The sequence below is a fragment of the Lagopus leucura genome, unplaced genomic scaffold, assembly GCF_019238085.1.
Source record: "Lagopus leucura isolate 7727_CA_CO unplaced genomic scaffold, USGS_WTPT01 Super-Scaffold_100159, whole genome shotgun sequence".
Lineage (NCBI taxonomy): Eukaryota > Metazoa > Chordata > Aves > Galliformes > Phasianidae > Lagopus > Lagopus leucura.
In genome coordinates this window covers 19,321,535-19,346,736 of record NW_024962335.1, presented here as the reverse complement: position 1 = coordinate 19,346,736, position 25,202 = coordinate 19,321,535, and the positions used below count along the sequence as shown (strand labels likewise).

The 25,202-nt window shown below is 45.6% G+C and overlaps 1 protein-coding gene across 2 annotated transcripts in view; it reads right to left on the bottom strand.

The window, feature by feature from the left end:
• Positions 1–19,089, bottom strand: part of CREB3L2 (cAMP responsive element binding protein 3 like 2) — a 72,070-nt gene extending 52,981 nt beyond the window's left edge. For both annotated transcript variants that reach the window (XM_042889966.1, XM_042889967.1), the window contains exon 1: positions 18,958–19,089. In XM_042889966.1, coding sequence (XP_042745900.1) covers positions 18,958–19,062 — 105 coding nt within the window. In that variant the 5' untranslated portion in view covers positions 19,063–19,089. The remainder of the gene's footprint in view (positions 1–18,957) is intronic.
• Between the last annotated feature and the right edge of the window lie 6,113 nt (positions 19,090–25,202).

Genomic DNA, 25,202 nt, shown 5'->3' with positions numbered 1-25,202 from the left:
AGGCCACCTCTGAGGTGCCTTTTGCTTATGGTATCTGTCCATACCTGGGATACCCACATCCTTCCATCACTGTCCAAGAACACTGACAAACAAGTTCAGGAAAAAATCTAGAAATACAGCCCCAGTTCGAGATGACTCTGCCTTCCTGTTCCCTGTGCTGCTGCTGTCTGCAAGACTATCATTCTCTCACACTGGGAAGAACACATCTTCACCCCTGTCATTTCTGTCCACAGGATAAGACAAGGTGTCTGTCCTTCCCAAGCAGAGCCCAAGGCCCACTTGGCCCACTCTTCATGCTTTGTGTTGAACTGACAACGCCTGACATGCTACACACCCTGGATTTACATCATCTGGAGCTACACACAAACATGAGTCTCAGCAGCCCCAGGCTCTGAAAAGCCTGATTGTTGGCACCAACGTCCGCTCCTTCCCCACCAACCCAAAAGGAAACACAGGAGTGTTTGTTGTGGCAGCCAGCACACAGAGCAGGGGCTGTGCATGGGCTGCATGCGGCCCCAGGGCTTTGCCTCAGGCACAACCACCCCCAGTGCAGGGAGAAGTGCTCACTTTCCCCTTCAAGCAGGTTTCTGAGGCTCTTTCATTAAGGCAGCCTGTCTGAGGTCTGAAAACTAAATACAAAGTGAGAAAATCCTGTGCCAAGCAAATGAGCGCATGCCAGAAAGCATCCCAATAGCAACTCCAGGACAGGAGAATGCTCACACTGAGCTCATGCAGACAAGGAGTTGGGGTCAGCACCAAAAGCCAGGGGTGAGCAGCAGCAGCAGAAATTTGGAAGCTCCATCTCACTGCCCCACAGAGCAACAACACCGGGAGCTCCAGAGCTCCTGCCAACCCCTGAAGGCTGCCCGACTACAGCAGGGCCCAGACATGCGCCATCCCAGCCGACAGCCCAGCCACCCCAGCACCGCCCCACAGCCCTGCAGCTGCAGGAATGTCTGTGACAGAGCACGCAGGCTTTTTTAATTGCAGGCTGCCTGACTCTGTCTGTCCTGACTGGGTGTTTTTTCAAGGTTTCTTTTTTTGTGCTTTGCTTTTAAGTGGAGAGTGCATGAGGGTGGGTGGAGCAGTTATAAGGCAGGCCGTGGCAGTGGCATGCTCTCCAGCCTATTCATAGGCCCTGTCTTGCAGGCTCTGATGGGACTCCTTCCATGCTAGATGGCAACAGTCTTACCTAGCCCTCCTTTCTGTGTAACATTCTTCTTTTATAACTCTGAGAAATCAGTGTTCTCTGCCTATGGCAGTGGCTCACCAGCTAACCTAACCAGCACAAATAAAACCAAAGGAACAGGCAGAAAAACCTTACTGGAAAATCTAGCATGTGTCAAAGAGTGTTTTAACAATACCAAGCTATGCAACGTAGTTTGGCAACATGTCTTCTAGCAGCTCATGAGGCCCAGATGCAGTGCGTGAGAGCACATCTTGAAAACCAAGCAAGTCCAGGCAATCACATGCAAACTACTCAGATATTCCAGCTCTATTATCAAAACTCAAACTGAACACAAGAGGATTGTCCAAAGCCCAGTACTGAAGCCATCAAATCAGATTTCAGATGCCGACAGAGTTAAGAAATATGCAGTTTTTTTACATCTTGACCTGAATATCAGTTTCACCAATAGGTGATGTCCAACTTTCTCAGGTTATCAGCATCTTGCAGCACTGGTACTCCATGAATTACCAAAAAAATCCCTGCATTGCTACATCACTAATCTAAAATAAAATTATTTAGTGAGCATAATCTGCAATGATGTGTCCCTTTGCCAGAAACTGAGTTGGATTAAGTCACCATCCTTCCCAGAGGTCACTGTACCCTAGGAGACAACAGTTTAACCACACATCCACTGCTCTGATCCAATTTTGTCGAGCTGGGTTTGATGTTCCCTACTGAAGTACTCAAGCTAATGCAGATCATCTTTGCGGAGCAGCACGAGGGAGCTCCTCCAGGTTCAGTTACACCAGCAGATTTAAGAATGGGCCTAGTATTCCAAGAAAAGCACACCTGACTAGAGCCACAGTCACACTGTCACTTGCTTTCTCTCCTAAGAATGATTCTTACCTTCGAGACCTGTGTGGTTAATCAGGAAAAATCTAATTTAAGAAGCCAACTAGGTAACGAACACAGTTCCATGATTTTCTCACAGCTGCTCACTAGCAGCCTAAACATTGAGTGCTGCATAATTCAAGTTTTTCCAAGAAAAAAAGGCATTTTTTCCATCCATTTATCAAAATTGCACTGCTTACAGTGGCAGCTTGCCTCACGGGGGATTTCTACTCAGACTATGCTGCACCTGGGATTTGCCTTTTAGCTGTAGCACTTCCCAGACTTTGATCCTTCCAGCAATCTTTTCATTATGAGGTCATCAAGTCCAGAAGAAACATAGCTCATGGAAAGTATTACAAACAGACAAACTTATTAACTGACAAGAGGGTAAAAACCTAGTCAAACTTGGAGGGCTTGTTCTCCTTGGAAGCAGATGCTCATCTACATCTGCTGAATCCACAACCTGCAGAAGCACTGTCTGTGCAATGGTTTGGTGCCAGAAGAAAGCAGCTCCTGCACACACAGTTGGTCAATCTTTGGCTCCCACCAAATTGCCAAGCAAGGCAAACTGCTTACCAGACCCTCTTAAAGGGCATGTAATTTGATCATAAGGCACTTTCCTCTAAGAGAAGTCAAACCAGGGGATTGGAAGAGTCTTAAGGGAGATACCCTTATAGCTACTAGAAACCTGGTGCTGTTTCCTATACATAGCATTGCTTTGCACAAAGCACAGCTCCCTTTACAGGTGTGAAGGATGATGTAATTGGTGATGTAATTGCAACAACTAGCTCACTCTGGCTGATGTCCACAGAACTTAATGGCAGTGTCCACTGCCTTTTTCACAGTAAAGGAAAGCAAAAATAAGACCTATAATTCTTGCAGCAGGATGGGGCTTTGAGCAACCTAGTCTAGAGGGAGATATCCCTGCCTATAGCAGAGAGTTTGGAAATTGATGATCTGAAGGGTCCCTTCCAACCCCCATCATTCTACGATTCTATGATATTTCTCAATAATATGGGCAACCCTTCTTTTTCTGTATTCACACAATAAAACAAACCACTGAGAAACTCTAGTGTTTATTTTCCAGATATGGGGATGCAAGTGACTTCTTGTAACCAGAACAGCATTTGGCATTGGAAATTAAACATGAACTTAAGCACCCCTGTACCAGGATATGTAAACCTACCTCCTGGTATGTACGAGGCTGGTACCCACGTGTCCCCTCTTCAGTTCCAGAAAGAATCAAAATTTGTATGATGTTAACGTCTTTAAAGATTTCATGCAATGAATAAATTCTGACATTCAATGGGATGAGTGACTTGACGGCTGTTAAAAACTTCTCAAAATTTCTGTGTGTGAAAATGCACTTTAAAGACCAATTTCACTGCACTGTCATCTTACGATGATTTGAGGGAAAAAAAACATATTTTCCAAGTTTTAGTTGTGTAATCATAACGCATCTCTAGAATAAATGACTCTTTCTTACAGGCCACTGTGTGGTCCCCTCTCCCTATGAGCTCACAGATCAGTTTGAAGCTTCTCAGGCTGTGATGCATCCTGATCAGAACATGCTGTCTCTTAATATGTTGCAACAACGAAATTTAACTGCCTGTTATGACTTTGCAGGCTACTTACCACAACTCTGAAACCCCTGATGGGTTGAGCACTCAGAACTGCTTTAAATCAGCAGAATCAGTCCTACAAGCTGTACTCTCAAGGCTGCCACCACAAGTCTTGGGAGAACACCAGCTATACTGCTTCCTGCTAAGTGTGCACATGCGTGTGTCATCCTTCCCTACTGAGGGTAATATCTGCTTCCAATGATGTTCCTAAATTCCATTGGAAAAGACTTGACTAGGTGGCAAATATGTTTTTATCACCAAGGACAGCCTCAAGCTGAGCTATCTGCTGCTCTCCAGACCATTTGCCATCCATCACAAACAAAATACCTGACTTGTTTCTTACTTCAGAAACAAGCCAGACATGCTGAAGCAATTAGAAAAGAAAATTCAGCTGAGATTCTTTTGGTAAGCAGCCTGACCACTGCAGTGTTTTTACTGGTCTTCCATATATAGTTGTGACAACTGCAGCAAAATATTCACTCGGCTGCCCTTCCATAGCCCGCCGAGTCTGTAACCACCCTCCCACACCACAGATGTACCCGAGAACTAACAAATCCCTCCCTCACTATTTACACAGCATGACAAGCTAGGATGTCACTGTTTCAGAAGCATTAGTGCTCCTGCCCTCCCACCAGATACCAAATATGTGTCTTCTGAGCAAGGACATAATCCACACACAGTGCATGAGGAACACAGACGAGCAACTTGGATAGTGCCTTATATTCAACAGCAGGATACTTCCCTTGTCATTCCAGCTCATTACAGGATCAGGGTCAGCTAGCAACAACTACAAACTTGTAACAGGAATTAGTTTAATAAATAGTTATCAGATCACATTTCTTCTTTAGAAAGACTTCCATACTATGCAACATTCTGATATGCTCTGTCTCGGACTGCATGCTTCCATAATTTCCCTAAATTACAGAAGCATCCTCCAAAATACCACACATCTTCAACAAAAACAATACACTAGTGGACAGCTGAATGTTTCTTGCCAAGGCTGAGTGCACCCCTTGAAGCCTCTGGAGAAGGGGGAATCACACTTGGATCTTCTTGGATTTGCACCACTTTCTGGTAAAACATCCTTTATCAACTTGTTTTTTTTTCTTCTTTTTTTTCCTTCTTTTTATCCTCCTTACATACCCAGCCAGCATTTCAACCAAAATATGTGGCTGAGCCAACCTGCACTAGAAGTTATGAGTCAACCTTTGACCAAAGAAAGCAATGCTGACCTCCTGACAGCGCCTTCATGAGGTCTGAGCTGAAGGCCCAGCTTTCCAGAATGGCATCTATATACACCACTGGAAGAAAGGTAAAGGTAATCTTTAGATTAAGATTCTGCTGAACACACAATGCATATCCTAGAGATATGAAGAAGAATCCAGCTCCACCCATAAGTGAGAGTACAACCAGTTTCCACTTTCTTATCCTTCCTCCTGGTTGGCCTAAGAAGTCTTTATTGCCATTCTGGAGTGAGTCCTCCATTCTATTTTGCTCCCACCTTCAGTCAAACTGCCTGGTGTGCAGTTCTTGTCCTCACTCAGTCCGTCCAGTCCAAACCCTCTGAAGAGCCCTCCAAACTGTACTTTGCAAATAGAGGAAGAAGTTTCCTTATCTAAAGTAATCCAGCAGCAGCTGCTGAGCCTGGGTAAGATACATTAAATCAAACAAAGTAACCTTCACAAGACAACCAGCAACACTGGAGCAGAAGCAACATCTTCGCCATGCAACCCCAAACACACTCCTGTACTACCCAACTTCTTGGGCAGGGCTTGGTTAAAGCAGCAAACATTTCTCAGTCTCTTTCACTTCCCTCTGCTGCTCCTTGGTCTTCTTCACTACATCCTGCAGCTAAATCATTTCCCAGTCTCTTTCACTTCCCTCTGCTGCTCCTTGGTCTTCTTCACTACATCCTGCAGCTAAATCATTTCCCAGTAAGGTACTGGAAGCTCTTTTTACTCGCTACAGTTGTCACACTTCAGCCTTTTCATGAAAGCTTGTTCACAAGTTAAAAACACTGTGTGTTAGGTAATAGATAGGACAAGGGGAAATGGTTTCAAACTAAAAGGGAGATTTAGACTGGGTACATGGGAGAAGCTTTTTACAGTAAGGGTGGTGAGGCACTGGCACAGGCTGCCCAGAGAGGTGGCAGGTGCCCCATCCCTGGTGATACTCAAGGTCAGGCTGGACGGGGCTCTGAGCACCTGATGTAGCTATGGGTGTCCCTGTTCATGGCAGGGAGTTCAAACAGATGGCCTTTAAAGGTTCTTCCAACTGAAATGATACTATGACTCTATAGTGGAGAAAAGATCTAAATGGGGCAGAGCTACTTCAATTTAAACAATAGAGGGAGGAAGAAAAAAAGAATTTCCTTCCCTTCTCACCTTCTCCCTTCCTATCCCTCCCCCTTCAAACAAACTCCTGGGATATACCTCTGGGGATAGAAGAATTATTTACTAAGAGGAAAACAAGGACTCTGAGAAGTTAACACTGGTCTGGAGCATTTAAATACACTGCCTGTCTGTGGACTGCTCACAAGGCACAGAGGCACTGCTGTTCAGTCCATCAGCAGGGAACGTCCCTGTTTGGCTTGGCTCCACTTCCCCGCTCTGCGTCATTGCCTGGAAGCAGGCGGGCTGCGTGGAGCTTCCAAGAAGAGGCTCAGGGGTGTGATGCAAGCAGGCACCCTTCCCTCCAAACAAACGGGGGACGCTCAAAGAATTGCTCAAGGTGGCACAGGGACATGTTCTGGACAGTACAGCATCCACTTGCAACAGAGGTTTCTGAAGAGCTGTTTCTCAGCCGTTTCTCTTGGGTATGTTTTGCAGATCATCGGAGTTACAGCCTGGTCTTTGCACCACTTTGTTGCCCTGTTTGCCACAAGGTCTCTCCGCACCCCTGCCTGGTTTAGAATTTCTCTGGAATCTGTTCCACTCGGTGCAATCATCTCCCCGGACCTTTGACTCACATTCCTTCCCTGCTGCTAGACTAAACTGGCGCAGCTCCATCTGCCTGGCTCCAACACCAGAGCTCCAGTCAGACATCTCTGCAGCAGCACCAAGCCAGATTTTCAGGACACCTGCCTGGATGTGCCTTAAAAGGGCTCAGTTTAGGCTTATCATTGAAAATGGTCACCTCTGAGGCATTCTACAAGTACTCTGAGAAGTCAGAGCTGTTTAAACCCCTCCCCCTCCCCCATCCCTTTCTATGAAGAAGAAAAGAAAAATACAGAGAACAAGCTTTACATCCCACTTCTGCTTTTATTTCCATCTTTTCTGCACCGTTTCCCTGGCTGCAGCCCAAGTAGCATCCAGCTCCCACGTGGGTGCTTCAGCGGTGAAGGCAACGGCCTTCCACATGGTTTCAATATGGGCACATCTGGTCCAAAATGAGATCTGTTCCTCATCTGCCAGTTGCGCACTGCTGCTTCTACTGCTGCGAAGTGCTCAGCTGCACCACATATGAGAAGCAAAAATGAGATAAGGCAGCTTTCCAAAGATAAAGCAACCAAGTGTCAATCGCAGGAGAGGGCTAAGCACACATTCAGGCTACAGGCATCCAGGTGGCTTGAGTTGTTGCACCCATCCTGGACCATCACCCTGCTGCTGCAGGTCATCTCCCCACAGCAGAATGGCAAGAGCAATCACAGGGGCACTCCTCTGCCCAACAAATAAGCTATTGCTGAACGACCAGGGTTGCTCATCTGTTCTGTACTCCAACGGGTGGAAGCAGTGGCTTCCATCAGCATACATAGCTTCAGCCTCCTCTGCTTGACCCAGCAGAGCCTGGCCAGTTTAATGAGATCAAGTTGAGGAGCTGCATTCCTGGCCAAACCTGTTGTATGCAATTCTCCAGCAGGCCACCAGATGCCGAGCAGCAGGCCAGAAGAGCCCATTTCAGCTTAGCTCCCCACACCAGCATACCACAGGTGCACCAGGCATTCTGTGCCAAAAAGAGAAGCGGTGCTGCTTGAAAGAAGCTGGGCATGCCTCTGGTGACTGCTGCTGCTTCCAAGACAGCTTTCATACAGGTTTTCAGACCACACCTGCTTTCCATGCTGAAAAAAGCCTTTTTCTTTCCAGTACATCTCAAAGAAGCAAATTAAACAGGGGAGGCAAGGAACAAGCAGGGATCAAGAAGCAGGGGAATGGCACAATCTTAGGGGAGATTATACTATGCTACGAGAGCAGTTCAAGACAGCAGCTTCTGTATGTCATGTGGCTAAATACAGAGAATATCAAGGAAGAAACATTTCTCACCCTTCCCAAACATTCTAGGCACCTTCCTTCAGTCTCAACCTGCATGCCAAAACTGAAATGGAGTATCCCATAAACTATTGGAGACTGACTACAAACCAATTAGCAAACTACCAGGCTCATGAAAACAATGCCAAGGTTCTACAGCAATAAGGTAAGGTCTGCCACAGACAATGATTTTAAGCTCCCTCCAGGTGGGAAGAAAGCACTGACTTGTAATATCACAGCAAAACAGGCAGAGGGACAATGAAAATCCTCCGCTGTTATAAAAGAAGGCACAGGTTGGTCCCATCGATACAGCTGTGATCATATTAGCAGCCACCTTCCACTAGGTCTACTTTTAAAATGAAGGCCAGAGACCTTTCTTCTTTTGTCTGGGTATTTACCTGTACCTCCTCATAGACTGGCTTTTCCTCCCTCGTCTCATCTGCATTGCTTTTTTCCTTTTCTCTGCCTTTAGAACAGGCTCTTTTTTACTTGTCAAGGCTAAAGATTCTGGACAAAGTGGCATTTTAGAGATCAAGTGTATTTTTAGAAAGTCTCTGAGACAGGTAGAGGAAATGCCAGGCAGTCTTTGGTACTTGACTTCAACAAGGAAGCATATGTAAAAGGTAACCTTGTATTTTCAGACAAATGCCTTCCTCTACCAGAAAGTTTTGTCCTTTCCCACGTTTCATGTGCTGTTCCCTTTCTTTACGTGCCAAGAGATGTCACGATAAATAGAAGTGCTTCAAAACAGCTCAAAGCAATCAAAGCATTTATTTGAATTTTGCTGAAATCAATGCTGTTTAGAACAGCCAAATGCTGCGATGCATTTGGACAGATACAAGGAGTCACTACGTGCGCTGCTGTATGGTCTGCCTCACAGCACTCAGAATCAACGGGTACAGCAATAAAGTTTTATAGCATTTAAAGCCAGAAAGGACTATGAAACCTTCCCAGTCTGACCCTCCAACATGTCCAGTCCACTAAGTTTACCTGAGGCACTCTCTTACATAGTCTGATATTTTGCCCTTCATTGAAATACAACCTCCAGAGAAGCACATGGGTGTGCTGCAACGATTGAGAAATCACTATTTGATCAATTATCCTTGCAGTTTATTACAGCAGTTATTTTCTCTCCTAAAACACTAGCCTAATTTCTTGTTTGGGTCTTGAAGTCCAGCTAGTGATTCCCATTCTGCATTTTTCCACAAGATTAAGGCCTCCATCCTGCTATCTTTTTGCATAACCCAGCAAATTTATCCTCTAGTGTCTATTCACTCAGTCCCTTTATTGCTTATGTATTTTGTAGTATACTTTCAAACAGAGCAAGATAAATCACCAATTACTTCCAACGAGATTTCATTTACTTTCAAATCTTTCATCTCAAAGAATGAAAGCTATAGTTCATCTAACTGTATTTGCTTTTCATAAATGATTTAACTCCACTGAGTTGAATATCTCTATCCTACTCTACCGACATGGTCCTGTATCAGCCCTTCTGCATTTTTAATACATTTGGCACCAGGTTTCCCAGTGTATAGTTCATACTTTCTCCCCCTTACTCTTTCCCTTAATCAATTCATGTTTTCAATTTTTCCATCATGATGTCATGACCCAAAGAAAATCAGTGTCAAAAAGCCAGACTTGTCTGGGATCTTTTAGGCTGATTGAATTTCCACATTCATTGGTTTCAGGGAGTTTTGTAGCATTTAGGCTTGCCACCACTGCCTTTTCCCTTTGGATTTTCTTAGCTGAGCATCATTCGATCCTCTGCACTTTACTAAATCTACTTCAAATGGATGCTCCATTTTTCTCTAACCTGTGAGTATTACATGGGGCAAAAAGAGGTCTTTTGAAACAACATCAACAGTTTGGAAAAACAAACAAACAAACAAAAAAAGAACATCATAATGACAGTTTTAGATTCATACATCCCTTTGTGACAACGATAATTTTATTCCAAGCACACAGCTATAAAGGGATCAGCTGGGAGTGCAGAGATTCTCATCACCTGCATGCAACAAGAACCACAGCTGAAAGCAAAGCTGTTGCAGATTCTCTATTCTGGTACTGATAATGAAAACTGCATTACATACTTCACCTTCCAAGATGAAACCAAGAAAGAAACCTCTATAATATTAGTGCGAACATAACATAAACAGTTCTGATCATATCACTTCCCCATCCTCCTCCAAACACCTGTCAAAGCAAGACAGAGTTCATGCTTTTCATCTTTCCTCACTAACCAGCTACTTCAGACACTTATTTTTACTGTTCTTCTTGGAGTTCCCCACAATTAGTCTCTTTCAGATATCCAGGTGTCAAGAACTAAAAAACCCACAGTTGGACTGTAAGCTGGCCCAGGTTTCCATGCATGCCCCCAAACAGTACTTTTCAGCATCTTCATCACTGCTGTGGCAGTAGCAAAGCTTTCCACAGCTATAGCCCTTTGAAATACGGACTGTACAGCTTTCTGCACTGCGTAATGTCTCAGTTGTCTCTTCATCTTCAGAGATGCAAGTTCCTACAGATTCCCTTTCCTTGCCTGCTTTTCCAATCTCCTTTTCTCCTCTTCAAATATCTGCCAATTTGAAGCACCAAATCAAATGATCCCAGAGATTCCCTATAGCCCTACTCCAGCTACCAAGACTCCAGAGATTCTTACCCAGCTGCCATATCACATAATGCCCTCATGAACACTGAAGCTGCATCTTAAAACTAAGTAAAGCTTTTCATCCCCAATTAATCTTGCCAGAAAGCTGTTCCAAACAAGCTACTGTGGAGAGAGTTGTCCATATGTCTTTCTCCCACATCTTTTTCACAAAAGCTAAAAAAAAAAAAAAAGTTCTGGGCATGAAATGATTCTAATTTTATTTTTTATTTTTATTTATTTTTTAAAGACATTCACTACACAGTTCTCAATATTATAGTGCCACTTTTCTTTTGATTTTGGTCATGCAAATGTGTTTCTATCTGAAAAAAATACAGCAACGTAAATTCAGTCCCTCTCTCCCCTGTGATTCTGCAAAATACTTGCAGCAACTCAACAATCAAGTTACAGCAACAGGAAACCGTTTTTCCAATTCCCCAAGCAGACTCCCTGCAGAACTTTTTCAGTGGACACAGTAGGCTGGAATTCAGCTGGAACTTTGTGCAAAATCAGGACAGCTGAATGAGCGGCCATAAGTCACTCTGGGCAAGGACAGAAGCAATATTTTTTATAAAATCACAGAATGGTTTGGGTTGGAAGGGCCCTTAAAGCCACCCAGCCCCAACCCCCTGCCATGTGCAGGGCTGCCACCCAGCAGCTCAGGCTGCCCAGGGTCCCATCCAACCTGGCTTGAGTGCCTCCAGGGATGGGGCACCACAGCTTCTCTGGGCAGCCCGTGCCAGAGCCTCACCACCCTCTCAATTAAAATACTTCTCCCTGACACGTTATCTAAATCTCCTTTTCTTTCTCTTTTGGTCATCCTTGTCTGTAAATTAACCTATTCTACAACTAAATGAAATCATCCACTGAAATCTATGAGGAGCAGAACAACCAACTGGGAATGGAATTGCAAAGCACCAAAGCACGAGAAGACAAGTTCTGCATCCAGAAAATTCACCCTTCACAGCATTGCCATAGCAAACTTGCACAGCGTTTGCTTCTTTGGGGAGCCATGTCCAAGTATGGCCCTCCAGCTGCTGTCCAGACAGGGGTGCAGCATAGTGCTGCAGCACACAAAACCACACATCTGGAGGCCTTGCACAGGTGCCAGCTTGCTCCCTCCCTTGATCACTCCAGAGCTTTTCATTTGATATCTGCAGGCACTAGCTCTTCATGCTGCTCACACTCAGCTTCGCTTCCTTCTGGAGGTGGAGGAGGGAAATAGAAGGGTGCCAGGGGAGAAGGGGACAGAAGGAGATGCAGGCATGGATCTCCAAAGCCCAGAGAGGAAACACATCCATGAGTCACGTCCCTAAGGCTGGTCAGAAGGCACAGGGCCAACCACTACGGATGTCCCTCACAGTGTGATCAGCCCTCACAGCGGTGCACAGGGAGCTAAGGCTTAGGCTCCAGCAGAGCCTAATGTGGGCAAGTTTGGCTTGGTTTTCTTTCACACCTATGCCTGTTCTTGGAAGAAATGTAGCCTGTCAGCCTCCCCCACACACCGCAGCAGCCCTGACCCCAGATCCCTTGTGCTGCTGCCTAAGGAGAATCGGCAGAGATGAGAAGAGAGGGCAAAGGAAGGGAACTCAATCAAACTCATGGCCAGTGCTGATGAGGAGGCCAGTTACACCCAGTTACACCAGGAGATGGCAAAGACAGATGTTCTGTAGTCAACCACTGCCTCATGTTATAAGGTATGAAAGCAAGCATTCTGATGTCATATTTTCCCATGTCTCCAACTTCCACTAGCAAGAACAGATTCAAGAAAACCAGCTATCAAGAAATAACATCCTGCCCTACCCTTGATTCCCTGTGAAGGTCTCATCTTGGCCATACTATCATACAATGGCTTAGGTTGGAAGAGACCTCAAAGATCATGGAGCTCTATATCACAAGCCTTCCTCCACAGGCACCAGCCACACTGCTGCTTCTGCTGTGAAAAAGGCAGGAGCAGCATCTGCGTTTTGCTCTTTAGTTTTGGTTCCACAAATACTCAGGCAAACCATTTCTTCAGGTGCTAGAAGAAATGAAAATATTTGTTTTCAGTTAACCCACACAAAATTAGAGACAGGCGAGCTGATCACTGAAGGTCACAGTAGAACCTGCTGGGGAGTGAGAGAAAAAATAAAAAGCAGTCTTTTTCCCTTTGCACATAACATTCGCTACTGGACTGTGAGGAAGAAGGAACAGAGACGTGCTCAGTACTCAAGCCTTGGGATTTGAAGGCTTTTTTGATTGGCCAGTTTGGGGGGTCTACAAAAAGCTCTGTGAGTTAATCACACGGACTGCAAGGCAGGGTGGTCTCTGCCCACACCTATGGCTCTGGGGTTAGCCACAAAAAGCAAATAACACAGGCAGGAGACAATCCTAACAGGTAGTAGGTTGGACAAACATTCTTGAAGCAAACGGTGCAGGCTCCAGCATAACCATATCATGCTACAGAACAGCATGTAAGATGTTCTGAATTTTATCCGGAAAACTCGGGCATCAGACTCCTGCCTCACAATGCAGTCCCTAAATAAAGCAGTCCCTTGGTTCATGGCTGTGATCAGAGCTCAGCATCATTCAGGCCAGAAGCTCTCAGCACCAGGGCCTGCCCAGAGCACCTCAAAAGCCGCATGGTCTCCCTTTCCCACCCCATACAACTAACAGACTGTGTATAAGGACAGGGCCAGCCTCAGCATGGCAGAAGAGGAATGCTTTTTCTTGGCAGAGAAGAAAGAGATGAAGTGGGTGTCACATTTTTCCAATAGATTTTTGCTTGTCACCACAGTGGAGCCAGATCGCATACAGAAGATTGAAAGCTGGTTAGTGGCAGATGGCAATAAAAAAAGGAAAGAAAATTGAGTAGCTTCCAAGGCACAGCTGAGGCGCCAAAAGGTCAGCACACGAGTAAGCTACACATTTGGATGGGTGGCAGCTACAAAACAGCTCTAGTAATTCAGGTCTATCCCATTTCACCTTTCTTTATTCTGTCCAATTACTTTGGTTCCCAGTTTGCCATCCTGAGAGGAAGCACTCCTTATTCGCCTGAGCACTTGCTTCCTTCCTGCACTCATTTAGCATCAAGGTTGTAACTTGGTTCAGCTTTCTGAAGACACAAACTACTTTTGAAAGCTCCCGGACACAGGTAGCAGCTGTCCCTGCCATGGAGAGCTCAGAAACATACCACAGAAAGGGGACATACACAGCAGGAAGGGGTTCTGTCCACTGCTCTACATCAAGCTCTTCTCAAACAGCCTCTCCCTATGAATGATCCTTGAGCAGATGTCTCCTTTAAGTAACTCCCTTTGTTCCCAAAGTGCAGCCCACTGCTATCAAATAATATATGCACACTTCCCTGCATTACATCTCCCACACTCACCAGTATTACATTTAGGCACACACTCCTGAAGCTGGACAGATTACTTCCACTGTGCATTCCTTCAGCCCAAAATGCAATTCCACCAGTCTCTTCCCCAGGCAAGCATTCCCACCTGCCCTCTCATGTCACCACCAGTACCTGAGCTGTGACAAAGCAAGCTGCATCAGGAAACCTACTGCTGAAAACTATTTTCTGTCATGCAAGAAAGTCATTTTTCAAGAGGATGAGCTCTCAGGCAGCTGCTGCAACAGCCTGCGGTTACATCCAGGTGCAGAACCGCACTGTCAGGTCTTGTCACCCAGAAAAAAAACACAGCCAAAGGGTATCCAGACAGCCCTGATCATCTCACCCGCATGATTCAGGGAGCAACACCAGCACGGAATGTGCCATCCCCAGAAAACCAGGTGCAGAATTCTTCTGCAAGAGGACCCCAGGGGGATACTCCCCAAATTCATATCCTATGGGGAATGAAAAGTTGCACCAAGGAACAGGAAAACTTAGAGGAAGGATGCTTTAAGCTCATGGGAGGCAGATAGTACAGACTGTGGAGCATGTCACTGAGCTAAGCTAATCCATCTGCAAAAGGTGGCTACCCCTAACTGCTAAGTCTCACCTAGTGATGTTCTCCTGCAACAGTTCTTTCCATCCCACATCAGTCAGGCAGAGAGATGGCAGTGCTTGCAGCAGGCAGGGGATGCTGCAGGTGACAGCCAGGCAACAAGAAGCAAAGACAAAGACAGACAGCCAGAGCTGATGGCATGCTGGCCTCAGACCTATGTGATTTATGTTTATACTTATTTTATCTTTATTTTATTTGCTGCTGTCTGCACAAGGGTCACAAGGGTGACTGTACACAACTATAGCTGGGGTCAGCACCTGGGAAAGGCAGCAGGACACAGCATCCTCAGACCATGCTGTGTGACCCAGCTGGACTCACAGCTAATCTGCCTTCTTCACAGACACGCATGCTCCTAAAAAGAAGCGTTTTCATACATTACACACTGGCGCATTCTCATCTACCAAGCTTTAAAGTCAGTCCCAGGACAGACTAACAGTTTTTCCAGCTGCTGTCCTCACTGCAGATCTAGCTCTTCTCTATACAGCTACAGACAATCCAAATGCAACGAGCCAGCAACTCGATACCACTATTTTTCTAATATAACTATCAGAAAATATGAGGGTAGGAGAAAAGTTCCAAAGCATCACATGTGTGTTTATCTCAGCTTTGAGAGAAACTGTAGATTGTTTAAATCCATTACGAGCAGCTGGCACGTCTTTTGGCAAACAGGAATGATATTTGTATTTAAATTTTGGAAGAAAACACGAAAAGGAAAAAATGATTTTTGGTGCAGAACACCAAGTACAAGTTGTTCTGCTGCTAATCAGTTGTGACCCTGATGCTTTTCATATGGGGAGTTATTTTCAAAATTTAACACTTTGCACAAATTCTGTATACAAACTACTTAAAAATAAAATCTCACTTTCACGTTTTTCTCCTCTCTGCTGGAAGAGTTTGGCAATAATCCTCGGACGTACTGATTTTACACATTTTCCACCTCAAGTTAGCCATCTGGTCCTCCATATGCAGGTGTACAGGGATGGAAAAATGAGAGATTTCAGTTTCCTTGTTAGCAAGCAGCAGGCTAAACCCCACTTTCAACTAAATGAATTACCTTTTCCCCACCAAAATAAAACAAAACAATAAATAGGATTAGCCTGTACAGATGCCGGGTTTTACAGAGCTACTTTATGCACAGGCGACCACCACAGATTAAAATGCAGCCAGCCCCACAGCCACACGTGCTGTGATCTAACCACAACTTCTAACTAAATACACACTGTAAAATCAAAGCACTGTGTTCCATTGCAATTAAACGTCACCAGTGCCGTGGCTCTGAAGACTGCAGGCAATCCACAGCTCACTCAGATGCCCCATTTCTGCAGAAATCATCAGCATGCGGAGCAACAGCCAGTGGTGTTTTTGTGGCAGAGGAAATGAGTCACCGTCGGCTCCTGGGGAGCTCAGAGGCTTGCAATGGGCAATTTTTATCTGAAGGAGGAAGGCTGGCTCCAAGATTCCCAGCCCATCTCAGATGACAACCGCCACCACTGAGCTCTCAGGGCCAATGGGGAGGTGATGATGCAGCCACCAACCCAAATGTTCATGTTGCATGTGCAGTCCGAGGGTGAGGTGCCTGGAGTGGCATCATTGATGCAGCAGCTTCATTGAGCTCTAATGCCGCTCAGAAAATGGCACTGGTGACGTGTTGGTTGGGGCATTCCAACACTCCAACGTCAGGCCTGCTCAAGGGTATGCAACCTGGGTGACTTTCAATTGGAAGCAGCCAGTAGCTAAGGTGTTAAAAACAGACAGAAAATGCTGGGAAAGGACAAAAAATCTGCTGCAGATCAGCCCCAGCCCACCTGCTTGGGGCCTACCGAGGGTTCACTGGCAGCAGAGAAGGGAGTGAGGAGCCTGCAGCCTGTCGTGCTTCTGCTCCCTCCAGGCTGCAGCAGGCTGTGTGCTCCCTTACTGCTTGACTGCCAGGAAAAAGAAAAAAAACTTCCAATAATAATGCCTTGCAAAATGCTAGGGTACAGCATTACCCACACACAAGCCTAGCAAGTTGCAGGCGAGTTGAAGATTACAGGCAGACAACATCATACGTGAACAAACCCTTGGGAAGCTTTTCAGACTTTTCTTAGAACATTTTTCATAGAATCATTAAGGTTGGAAAAGACCTCTTAGATCATCTAGTTCAATCACCCACCTACCACTAATATTTCCCTACTAAAGCATGCCCCTAAGTACTACATCTACCCTTTCCTTCAACATCTCAAGGGATGGTGACTCCACCACCTCCCTGCACAGCCTGTTCCAATGTGCTGCCACTCCTTTGGAGAATAAATTTTTCCCAATATCCAACTTGAAAACTTTTCCTGGTGCAACTTGAGGCCATTCCCTCTTGTCCAATCCTGTTCTTTCTTCCACAAGAAACACAACCACTCTGGAAAAAAAAACAAACACCTGCTACCAAGCTATCTAGCATGCAAATACACCTGCAAAGCACACAGACTTGAATGAGACCCTTCCATCCCAGGCTGAGTCCCCCAAGGTCCCCATTTCTCCCAGTGTAGCTGATTACTGTCTGGCACCTCCTCACATCTGTGCTGCTGAATCACCAGCTGAAAGGAAAAGGCTGGAATTCAGCCCTGGTAATGAGGCTGGAGCAGCTTAAAGTAGCATTTGAGTTTTTAAGTATATGCATACTTCCACATTTGCCTGATAGGCTTCAAATCCACCATACCATGTGCAGCCTTTGTGGTTGTTAAAAGGTTAAAATTTAACTTAAAATACACAAAAGACAGCTAGCTACACAACTGCCCTCCTCCCCCTCAAATCTATGTGCACACACAGGTCTGCTTGCAGAAGGAAGTGAATCCCTGTTCTTGCAGCCATGCATGCCAACCAGCTGTTCTGCCTTTGCCTCCCCTGCTTGCACTGCTGGACCTCACGGCTCTTCCCAAGCACATCCAGAAGGGTTGGCACACCCAGGTATGTGGCAGAGACAGACCCACATCTAACACCAGGACACCAGTTTCACACTGCTGAAGGACTGAGATCCATAGGCATCAGTACTGGTCCATCCTGCATGGTAACGTGCATCTCTGAGCAAAGCAACAGCTGCACTGCTGCACCCACAGCTACAAGGCACCTTAGAATCATGCAAGGGCCAGAAGATGCCACAGACATGACATAGGAGGCTCAGCTCTTCACCTTTCATCCTTTTCTTTTCAGTAACACCAGCAAACAAGCTTACAACCAAAGCAGAACCAGCTGGGTCAAACAAGTCCTCCCACGTTGAAAGCAGAAGGCAGGAGAATAACAGATGTTTCATCTAGAGGGCTTTTTTTGGGTGGTGGTTTTTACTGATTTTGTTGTTGCTTTCATTTCAACGATCCTATGAAGCTTTAGCCAGACATAAATGGAGAGCTTGTGCTTCATAATGTCAAGCACAGTGTTTTGCTTCAAGCAGACCAACACACGTTTTGCAGAAGAAATAAAGTTCAATGTGTGGAAATCTGTGCTTTTTCCCCCAAAGTGATCATTTCAGAAAGCTTTCTTTTTGCCCCCTTGAAGCTCCCAGCACCCCACTACATCCACCTTATCCACGGCGCTTTGCTGCACTGATATTTCTTTACGGATGGCTTCTCTTGGAATTCTTCCAAAAACAACAAAAGCTAAATTGATTACATGCTTTTTATTACACTTCAAGATGGCCCCTAAAGAAGTTTTTTCTTTATAAGCACCTAAGGAGAAAATCAGCCAAAATCCATACAGACAAACATAAACGGTAGAAAGTGGCTCCCAACAAAGAGGCTCACAGCCCATGTCAGTGCAGACTTCGTGACGCTCTTTCCCTCGATAACACAGCTCAAGGTAACACTTGGTGCTTCCAACTCCCAACAGCAGTGGGACGGCCACCCTGTTTGCAACCGTGGGGCATTCTGTCTGCCAAACAACACTTGAAACCAAGTCACAGCTCCCCAAAGCAAGACAGTGACACATTTGTGTACAACCACAGCTGCAAGCACCAGATCTGTTTCAGGGCACTAATTAAAGGAATAGGAGATTGTGAACTAGGAGAAAAGTGGGCTCATGGTTCTTCTCCCGGGGATCCCAACCACATGGCATGGCTGGAGCACCCAGAGGGCCTCTCATCTCACCACAACACCCCTCCTTGCCTTGTCGAGGAAGGAAAGAAAGGACCACCGCAGCACAGCTGTTGAAGGAAGGGCCTTCCACAGCCAAGAGCTCCTGGTGGGTCTTTAAAAGTCACCGCCCGACATCCAATTGCGCTCGGTGGATCTAACAGGAGCAGCACGTCGTGCAAGAAAGCGCAAGAGCTCCCGAAGCCAATATTCCCGAAGTCAGTGTTACGGAACCCCCGCAACAAGCGCAGGGCCCACCAGCCCGGCCTGAAGCCGCCACCCCGGGCCGCCCCTGCCCTCCTCACCGTGTGGCCCAGCAGGGTGTCGGGGTCGGCGGGTTCGCACAGCTCGCTCAGCTTGCGATCCCAATGCAGCAGCGGCGGCTGCTCGCCGCTCTCGCACACCTCCATGGCGGCCCCGGCTGCCCCGCGCCCGAGCTCACGCCGCGACGCCCACTCCCATGGGCCGCCCGCCGCCGCTACCGGCGCCGCTCCGAGGCCGCGTTCCCCGCCGGAGCCGGGAGTGCCGGGTCGGGCGGGGCGCCCCCGCCAGCTGCGAGCCGCGCCCCCGCTAGGCCCCGCCCCCGCCGCCCACGTGGCCAATGGGGGTTAAGGAGCGCGGCGGGGCGGCGGACCGCGCCCCAATCGGCGCTCTGCGCCCCCAGGGCCCCACGGATCCAGCTGGGGAATGTGGGCGGGGCTTCGTAGGAGCGACGGGCAAGGCAGCCAATGAGACAGCGACAAGACTGCGGCCAGAGAGAGGCGACCCTCCCACTTCGTGTGGGCGGAGGAACGGCCGCGGCCCCTAAGGAACCTACGGCCCCGGTTAGCGCCGTGTACGGAGTCGAATGCAGTCCAGCTTCGGGTGCGGGAAGTCCTCCAGGCCCTTCACCTCTTTATCTAATTGAAAAGAGAGCATTAAGGGCAAAATACATGGTTTGGTATTGCTGAGTACAGCTCACGTGTCTGTTAGAGATCTTTCAGGACATCCCATGCCATAAGAATGCTTTTAGATTAACTGTGCCTGCAATCTCTGTGCAGCCAGTCCATTTGCAGCAGCACAGACTCTGCTCACAGCCCGGCACTGCTTCCCCAGTGCCAATCAGACAGCAGCAAGGAGAACCCCAATCAATAGAGAATTCTGGTACTTTAACCTTGGTTCCATGCCAGACTGGGACAACGTTGACATTTCATCGTCCTTTAAAAACAAAGGATGCCACACGGTTCCGATACGACAGGCTGGGGATTCTTCAGCCCAAGTTCCAGGTCCTGGCACACGCTCAAAGCCTTTCTCTGTGGGTCAGCCCAACACTTGGCACTCCATCCCACATTGTGCTCGAGCTGTAACCAGAGCCCCACCGTCCCCCTGGGCTCCATCTGCTGACACGCCATTGCGCTGTCAGCTCCCCACCCTCCCCCCAGGGCCTGGGTGAGCGCTCTGCAGCCTGCCATCACCCATCGGGCACAGCAGTAAAGAGAAGAGGAGGAATAATGGTGACTTTGTCAGGGTTTGCCCTTTGAGATGTATTAATCTCTTCGGTTTTGACTTGAGCGAAAGAAGAAAGTTCATTTTTAATTTAACAAAGGCAGCATTATTTGGTCAAGAACACACAAAGGGAAGATCCCCAGCTGCCACAAATAAAGCTCTCCTGCAAAGAGGGAGTTAGTTCAAGTTACTGTGAAACAAGTCAACCCAGGGTATGCCCCCAGCAGCACTGAGAACCCAAAGCCAAATTCTGGAATGGGTACCTACTGCTTTGGCAAGGCCAGCCGGAGGTACACACTTCGTGCATCCTGGCACTGTCATGCTCTTTTGTCAAAGCAATTACATTGTGTCATTCCTGAGGCATAGATTGTGATATTGGTAAAGGTCAGTTCCATGCTTTCATTGGCTTTTTCTTGCTTTTAAAGTTAATGCAGCCTTATGATAACTAGCCAAACAAAAGGCTCTTCCTCATTCCGTTGACTGGCATTAAACACTTGTGAAAATACTGCTGTGACTAGACAGTCATCCTTACCTGGTCAACCAAATACAAGCCACCTTAAAAAAGGAAGAAGGTGGAGACTGGGTGACTGCATCTTTATCTGCTCCAAACGCAGAGGATAAGGGTCTTATAAAGGCCAATCTGAAATTTCTCATCCTAACAAATTTCTCAGGAAGAAATACAAGCTGTACAGTAAGTACTTCTGTCATTTTCCCTTGGGTAATAAAGAAATGACAGGAAATTAGGCACACTGGGCAAACAACATGCTGTTTTCCCCCAGTGTTTTCCACACTTCCTTTGTCACAAAAAATCATGTCCCTCTACCCTCTGCACTTCTCTATGGTCTTTCTTGTAACACCAGTACTGAGGCAAAGCTGCTGTTGTGGTACATACTGCTGCCAAATATGCCATCAAAGACAGAAATACTGCAATACATAGAGATGACCCATTTCCAGGGCTATTCACTGACAGACACTGGTAACTAGTAGCCAGGCACTGGTAACTAGTAGCCAGACATTAGGCGATGTCTGGCTAAAAAAGGTAACTAGACATCCCTTGCCAGCCTTATTACCTCAGTGTTGAAGGCTGTGTTTCATTTCTTGAGCTTCAGTGTTTCTAAAAGAATTCCCTGAGACTTCATGAGGAACTACAGCCAATTGGCCTGCATGGGGGCAACTAATGGCACGTAGACCACCCTGAAGTGTTGTGCTGCAGAACCAATTATTCTTGGGCTTGCTAAAAAAAAAAAAAAAAAAAAAAAAAAAAAAACACAAAAAACTGGTAGCATGTAGAAGGCATCAAGAAAGGAGATGAAAGTGACAAATTTAACTCTTCCAAGAAAGTATTTATCAGCATCTGCGATGGCACTCACACGTTGTATGTTACTGCTCACAAGCTGACAATGCACCAGGAAACATAGGCTCTGAAAACACATAGCACCACAAAAACATCCAGAATGTTATGCAAGTACACCTATCCTCCTAACTTTTTCCCTGTACTCCTTGGGGGATTTAAAACTGTAGATTTCAATAGTTACTAGCATTCTGAAAAATCAAAGCTGTTTAACTTTCCTCTTTGTGATAATTTAGTAGCAGTTTTAAGTTCCAATGCAGCTAATTCTGTGAGCATTTCTGTCACCGCAGACTTCTCAACTATGTTCAAACTCACTCTCCCACACAGGGGGACAATGCAAAAAACTGAGTGTCAAGATGCATAAAGATGAAAAGGTGGGGTTTTATGGTCTGCAGAGATGCAGCTGAGGGGAAGCGGGAGAGCTTGGTTTTCTTTTACTCAGTATTCTGTCTCCTTTATGCAAGGAGCAGAAAACCCTAAGTGAAAAACCACACAGAAAACCAAACTAGCTAAGGAGGAGCAAGCTGTTAATGTAGGGCTCCAAACAATGAGCCCTACATTACTTACAAACTTACTTTAAATATCAAGGAAAAAAGTGAGGTACAATGCAAGCGAATAAGTTAAATCACAGAAAGCCTGGCAAAGGAAAGGTGCTCTGTTTTCCTCACAGATCCGGGTTACAGAAGCCCAGCTCCTATTACTGTGTCCTTACCCAGTACTTGATCAGGTCAGTTGCACAAAGGCTCATTAAATATTTACAAGTGACATTTTCCTGACTTGTGACAACCAGGATCAAGATAACCATCCATTTTCTAAAGCCATTTTGTTCAAATAAGTTTTAAAAGTCAACCAACAAGAGAACAAATAGCAACAGTGCCTACAAGATAACTTTTTTTTTTTTTAGGATAGCTACAAATGAAAAGATCTTACTCTTTAAAAGCTACCATAGAAAATGACCATATGTTGAGAAGGTGACTTCCTTTGACAAAAATTAGCACTTCTTAAAGAACAAAAGGCACAAACTTCAGGCTTAGGAACAACAAAGAAAAAATGTCCAGGCTGTCAATTTCTAATCACAGCAGTTGCTGGAGATTGTTCTGAAATTGCTAAGTATGGTACTGAGCTGATTTTTATCTGGGAAATAAAGCAACAAGAGAAGAAAAATCTTACACTAACACGCATTTCCCACAAGTGGATATCTCTGTAGAAACCCTATGAAGCTGTTTTCTTTGCATAATTGTTACGTGTAAACACATTACTTGCACTAGCCAGCAACTGATGCAGCACTAACAAAGCAAATTCGTTGTGTAAATGACATCTCTGCTGTGTGAAGCAGCTTACACCACCACCACTGGAAAATGGGACAGGCCCTGGTTTGAACAGCTCTGTACAGACTCAACTATTTTGCAAAAAATGCTCCCACCACAGAAATTTCAGTTAAAAATAGAAGGTGCGATTGAAAACAGTGCAGTTTTCTTCTCAAAATCCTGGCATTATAATCATTTTCTGACATGAATACTTGTGAAAGATGTGGGATTACCAGTACTGGATGCAGCCTACTACCGAAACCACATAATCAGTACACTGACAGAAATACAAGAACCCTTTACCAGAACATTCCTCCCTCCTGCACCTCAGGACTTCTCAAAGCACTAATTCAGCTTTCCTGCCTTTGACAATTCAAGGCCTCCCTGCATGAGATTTCACCAAGCTTCCACAGGCAGCCCTAATCTTCACAGCCGAGCAGGGACAGGGCTCAGACACCTACCCTTGATACTGTGCAGTCAGCAGGGTGCAACCTGGTGGCCGTATCAGTAGCCAAAGCAGGTACCTGCTGCTAAAAAGCTCATGCAGTTCTGTACTAGTCCAAGCTCTCAGCCATGCTTGATTCATGCTGTTATTCTGTCCTCAGAAACTGAGCCCCTGAAACAAATGAAATAAGTTGGTTCAGCCAGAGACATCAAAAGTCCTGCTTCAATGAATTGTAGGTAATCTGTACCTTTGTTCTCAGACCTGCTCAGCCTTAATTAAATGTGAAAACGTTTCTCGCTGTGTCGTATTTTGAAAGCTCTTAACTGGCACAGTGCCCACAGTGTTCTCAAACCAGAGCACTACAGCCACTGAAACAAGCTCAGAAGAGGGTTTCCTCCACCTTATACCAGACTGGAAGAAACAACTGAATGATGCCAAGATGCCTCACTGACCAAAGTAGCTCTGTCCCAGGTCTGTTAAGAAATGCTCCAAATACTTCAAAGAAATCTTTTTTTTATCTCTTCCAATCTATCTTCATAAAAACATAAAGTAAATTCCTTTTGAAGGTCAAACATGTATAAAAGCCCCAGCTGATGCAAGCAATCAGGGTTTACCTAATCCAGTTTACACAAGAGGTTAGCAGGAACAATCAAAAGATGAATGCCATTCACCAAGGAATAAAATGGAGAAGTACTCTTTGCCTAGCTATAAACAAGGTATAAACAAGGCACAAACAAGGTATTTAAATCAGTAGATACCATTCCATTCTAACATTCCCTTGCAGAGAAAATAACAAGCAATAAAAGATGAACAAAATGCTTTATGAAGGTTGATTTCACACTATTTCTCATTACCAAAACTATTGTTATGCATTAACTTTGCCCCATGGTTGCAAAGCAGACAGAATGTAAACGTACAGCAAAAAATAACTGATGTTAGCAAGAGTATGTTTTAACTGTTGTCTCTTGCTAATGCAGTGTCACTCAGTAAAACCTGCCCTAACACCAAATGGTGATGAACATTCAAGATCTTGCATGGCTTTCCAAACACTATGTTCTCACGATAGATACGTATAATCTCTGCAGCACGTACAACAAAGCAATCTTTAAAAGTTTATTAGTGACTTTAAGCAGAACTGGAAAAGCAAGTAAAGTGGAAGCCCTTGAGCAAATATTTTCTGTGTTGCACCTAATATATACCTTGTGTTAGATCAACACTATCCTCATCCTGAGCCATAGGCAGAGACTAGGATGAGCCCTTCAGCACTGAGAAGAGCACTGGCCAGGACCTGCATGTGCAGCAGCAAAGGCAATCATTGCTGCCATCTCAGCTGTGCTCTGATTTCAGAGTAGAAAGCCTGACTTTAAGGTTGGAGAGCAATATGGGGTCACACTGAAATAACAAACAGTATGTATCACGTTGAACTGACTTGCTATAGAGATAGAAGAGCCAATAAAGAGCAGGAATTGCCAGGTAAGAGTTCAACCTTGGGACAGCTATGCTTAAACGCACACTGCAGAAATAACCACAAAAGTGTTTGCTCTTTTCAGCCTCTGAAATGCATGGCATGCTTCTCATACAGAAAACTGCACTAGGAAAAGAAGCAGCACTTTTTCTAGCAGTACTGATCTGAACCTCCCAACAGGCTCAAATCTAACAAAGAGCAGTTACTGGAATTAAGACTAAACTTTCTATTTTAGAAGGTACCACAATCTCACATAGATAACGCATTTCACTAACTAAGCATTTCCTTAAGCATCTAACACTTCAGTATGCCTATGATAGGGACTAGGATACTAGCCAATGCATTAGCTTCATCCAGAAGTAAATGCCATAGTGAAAGGACTTAGGTTTTTGGTAGTACTACCTATGATCATATAGAGGAACATAAGACCATTCTGCAGGAGAAAGAGCTACAAGCACTACAAATAAGCATGCTTTGCAGTGGAAGGAGAGATACAA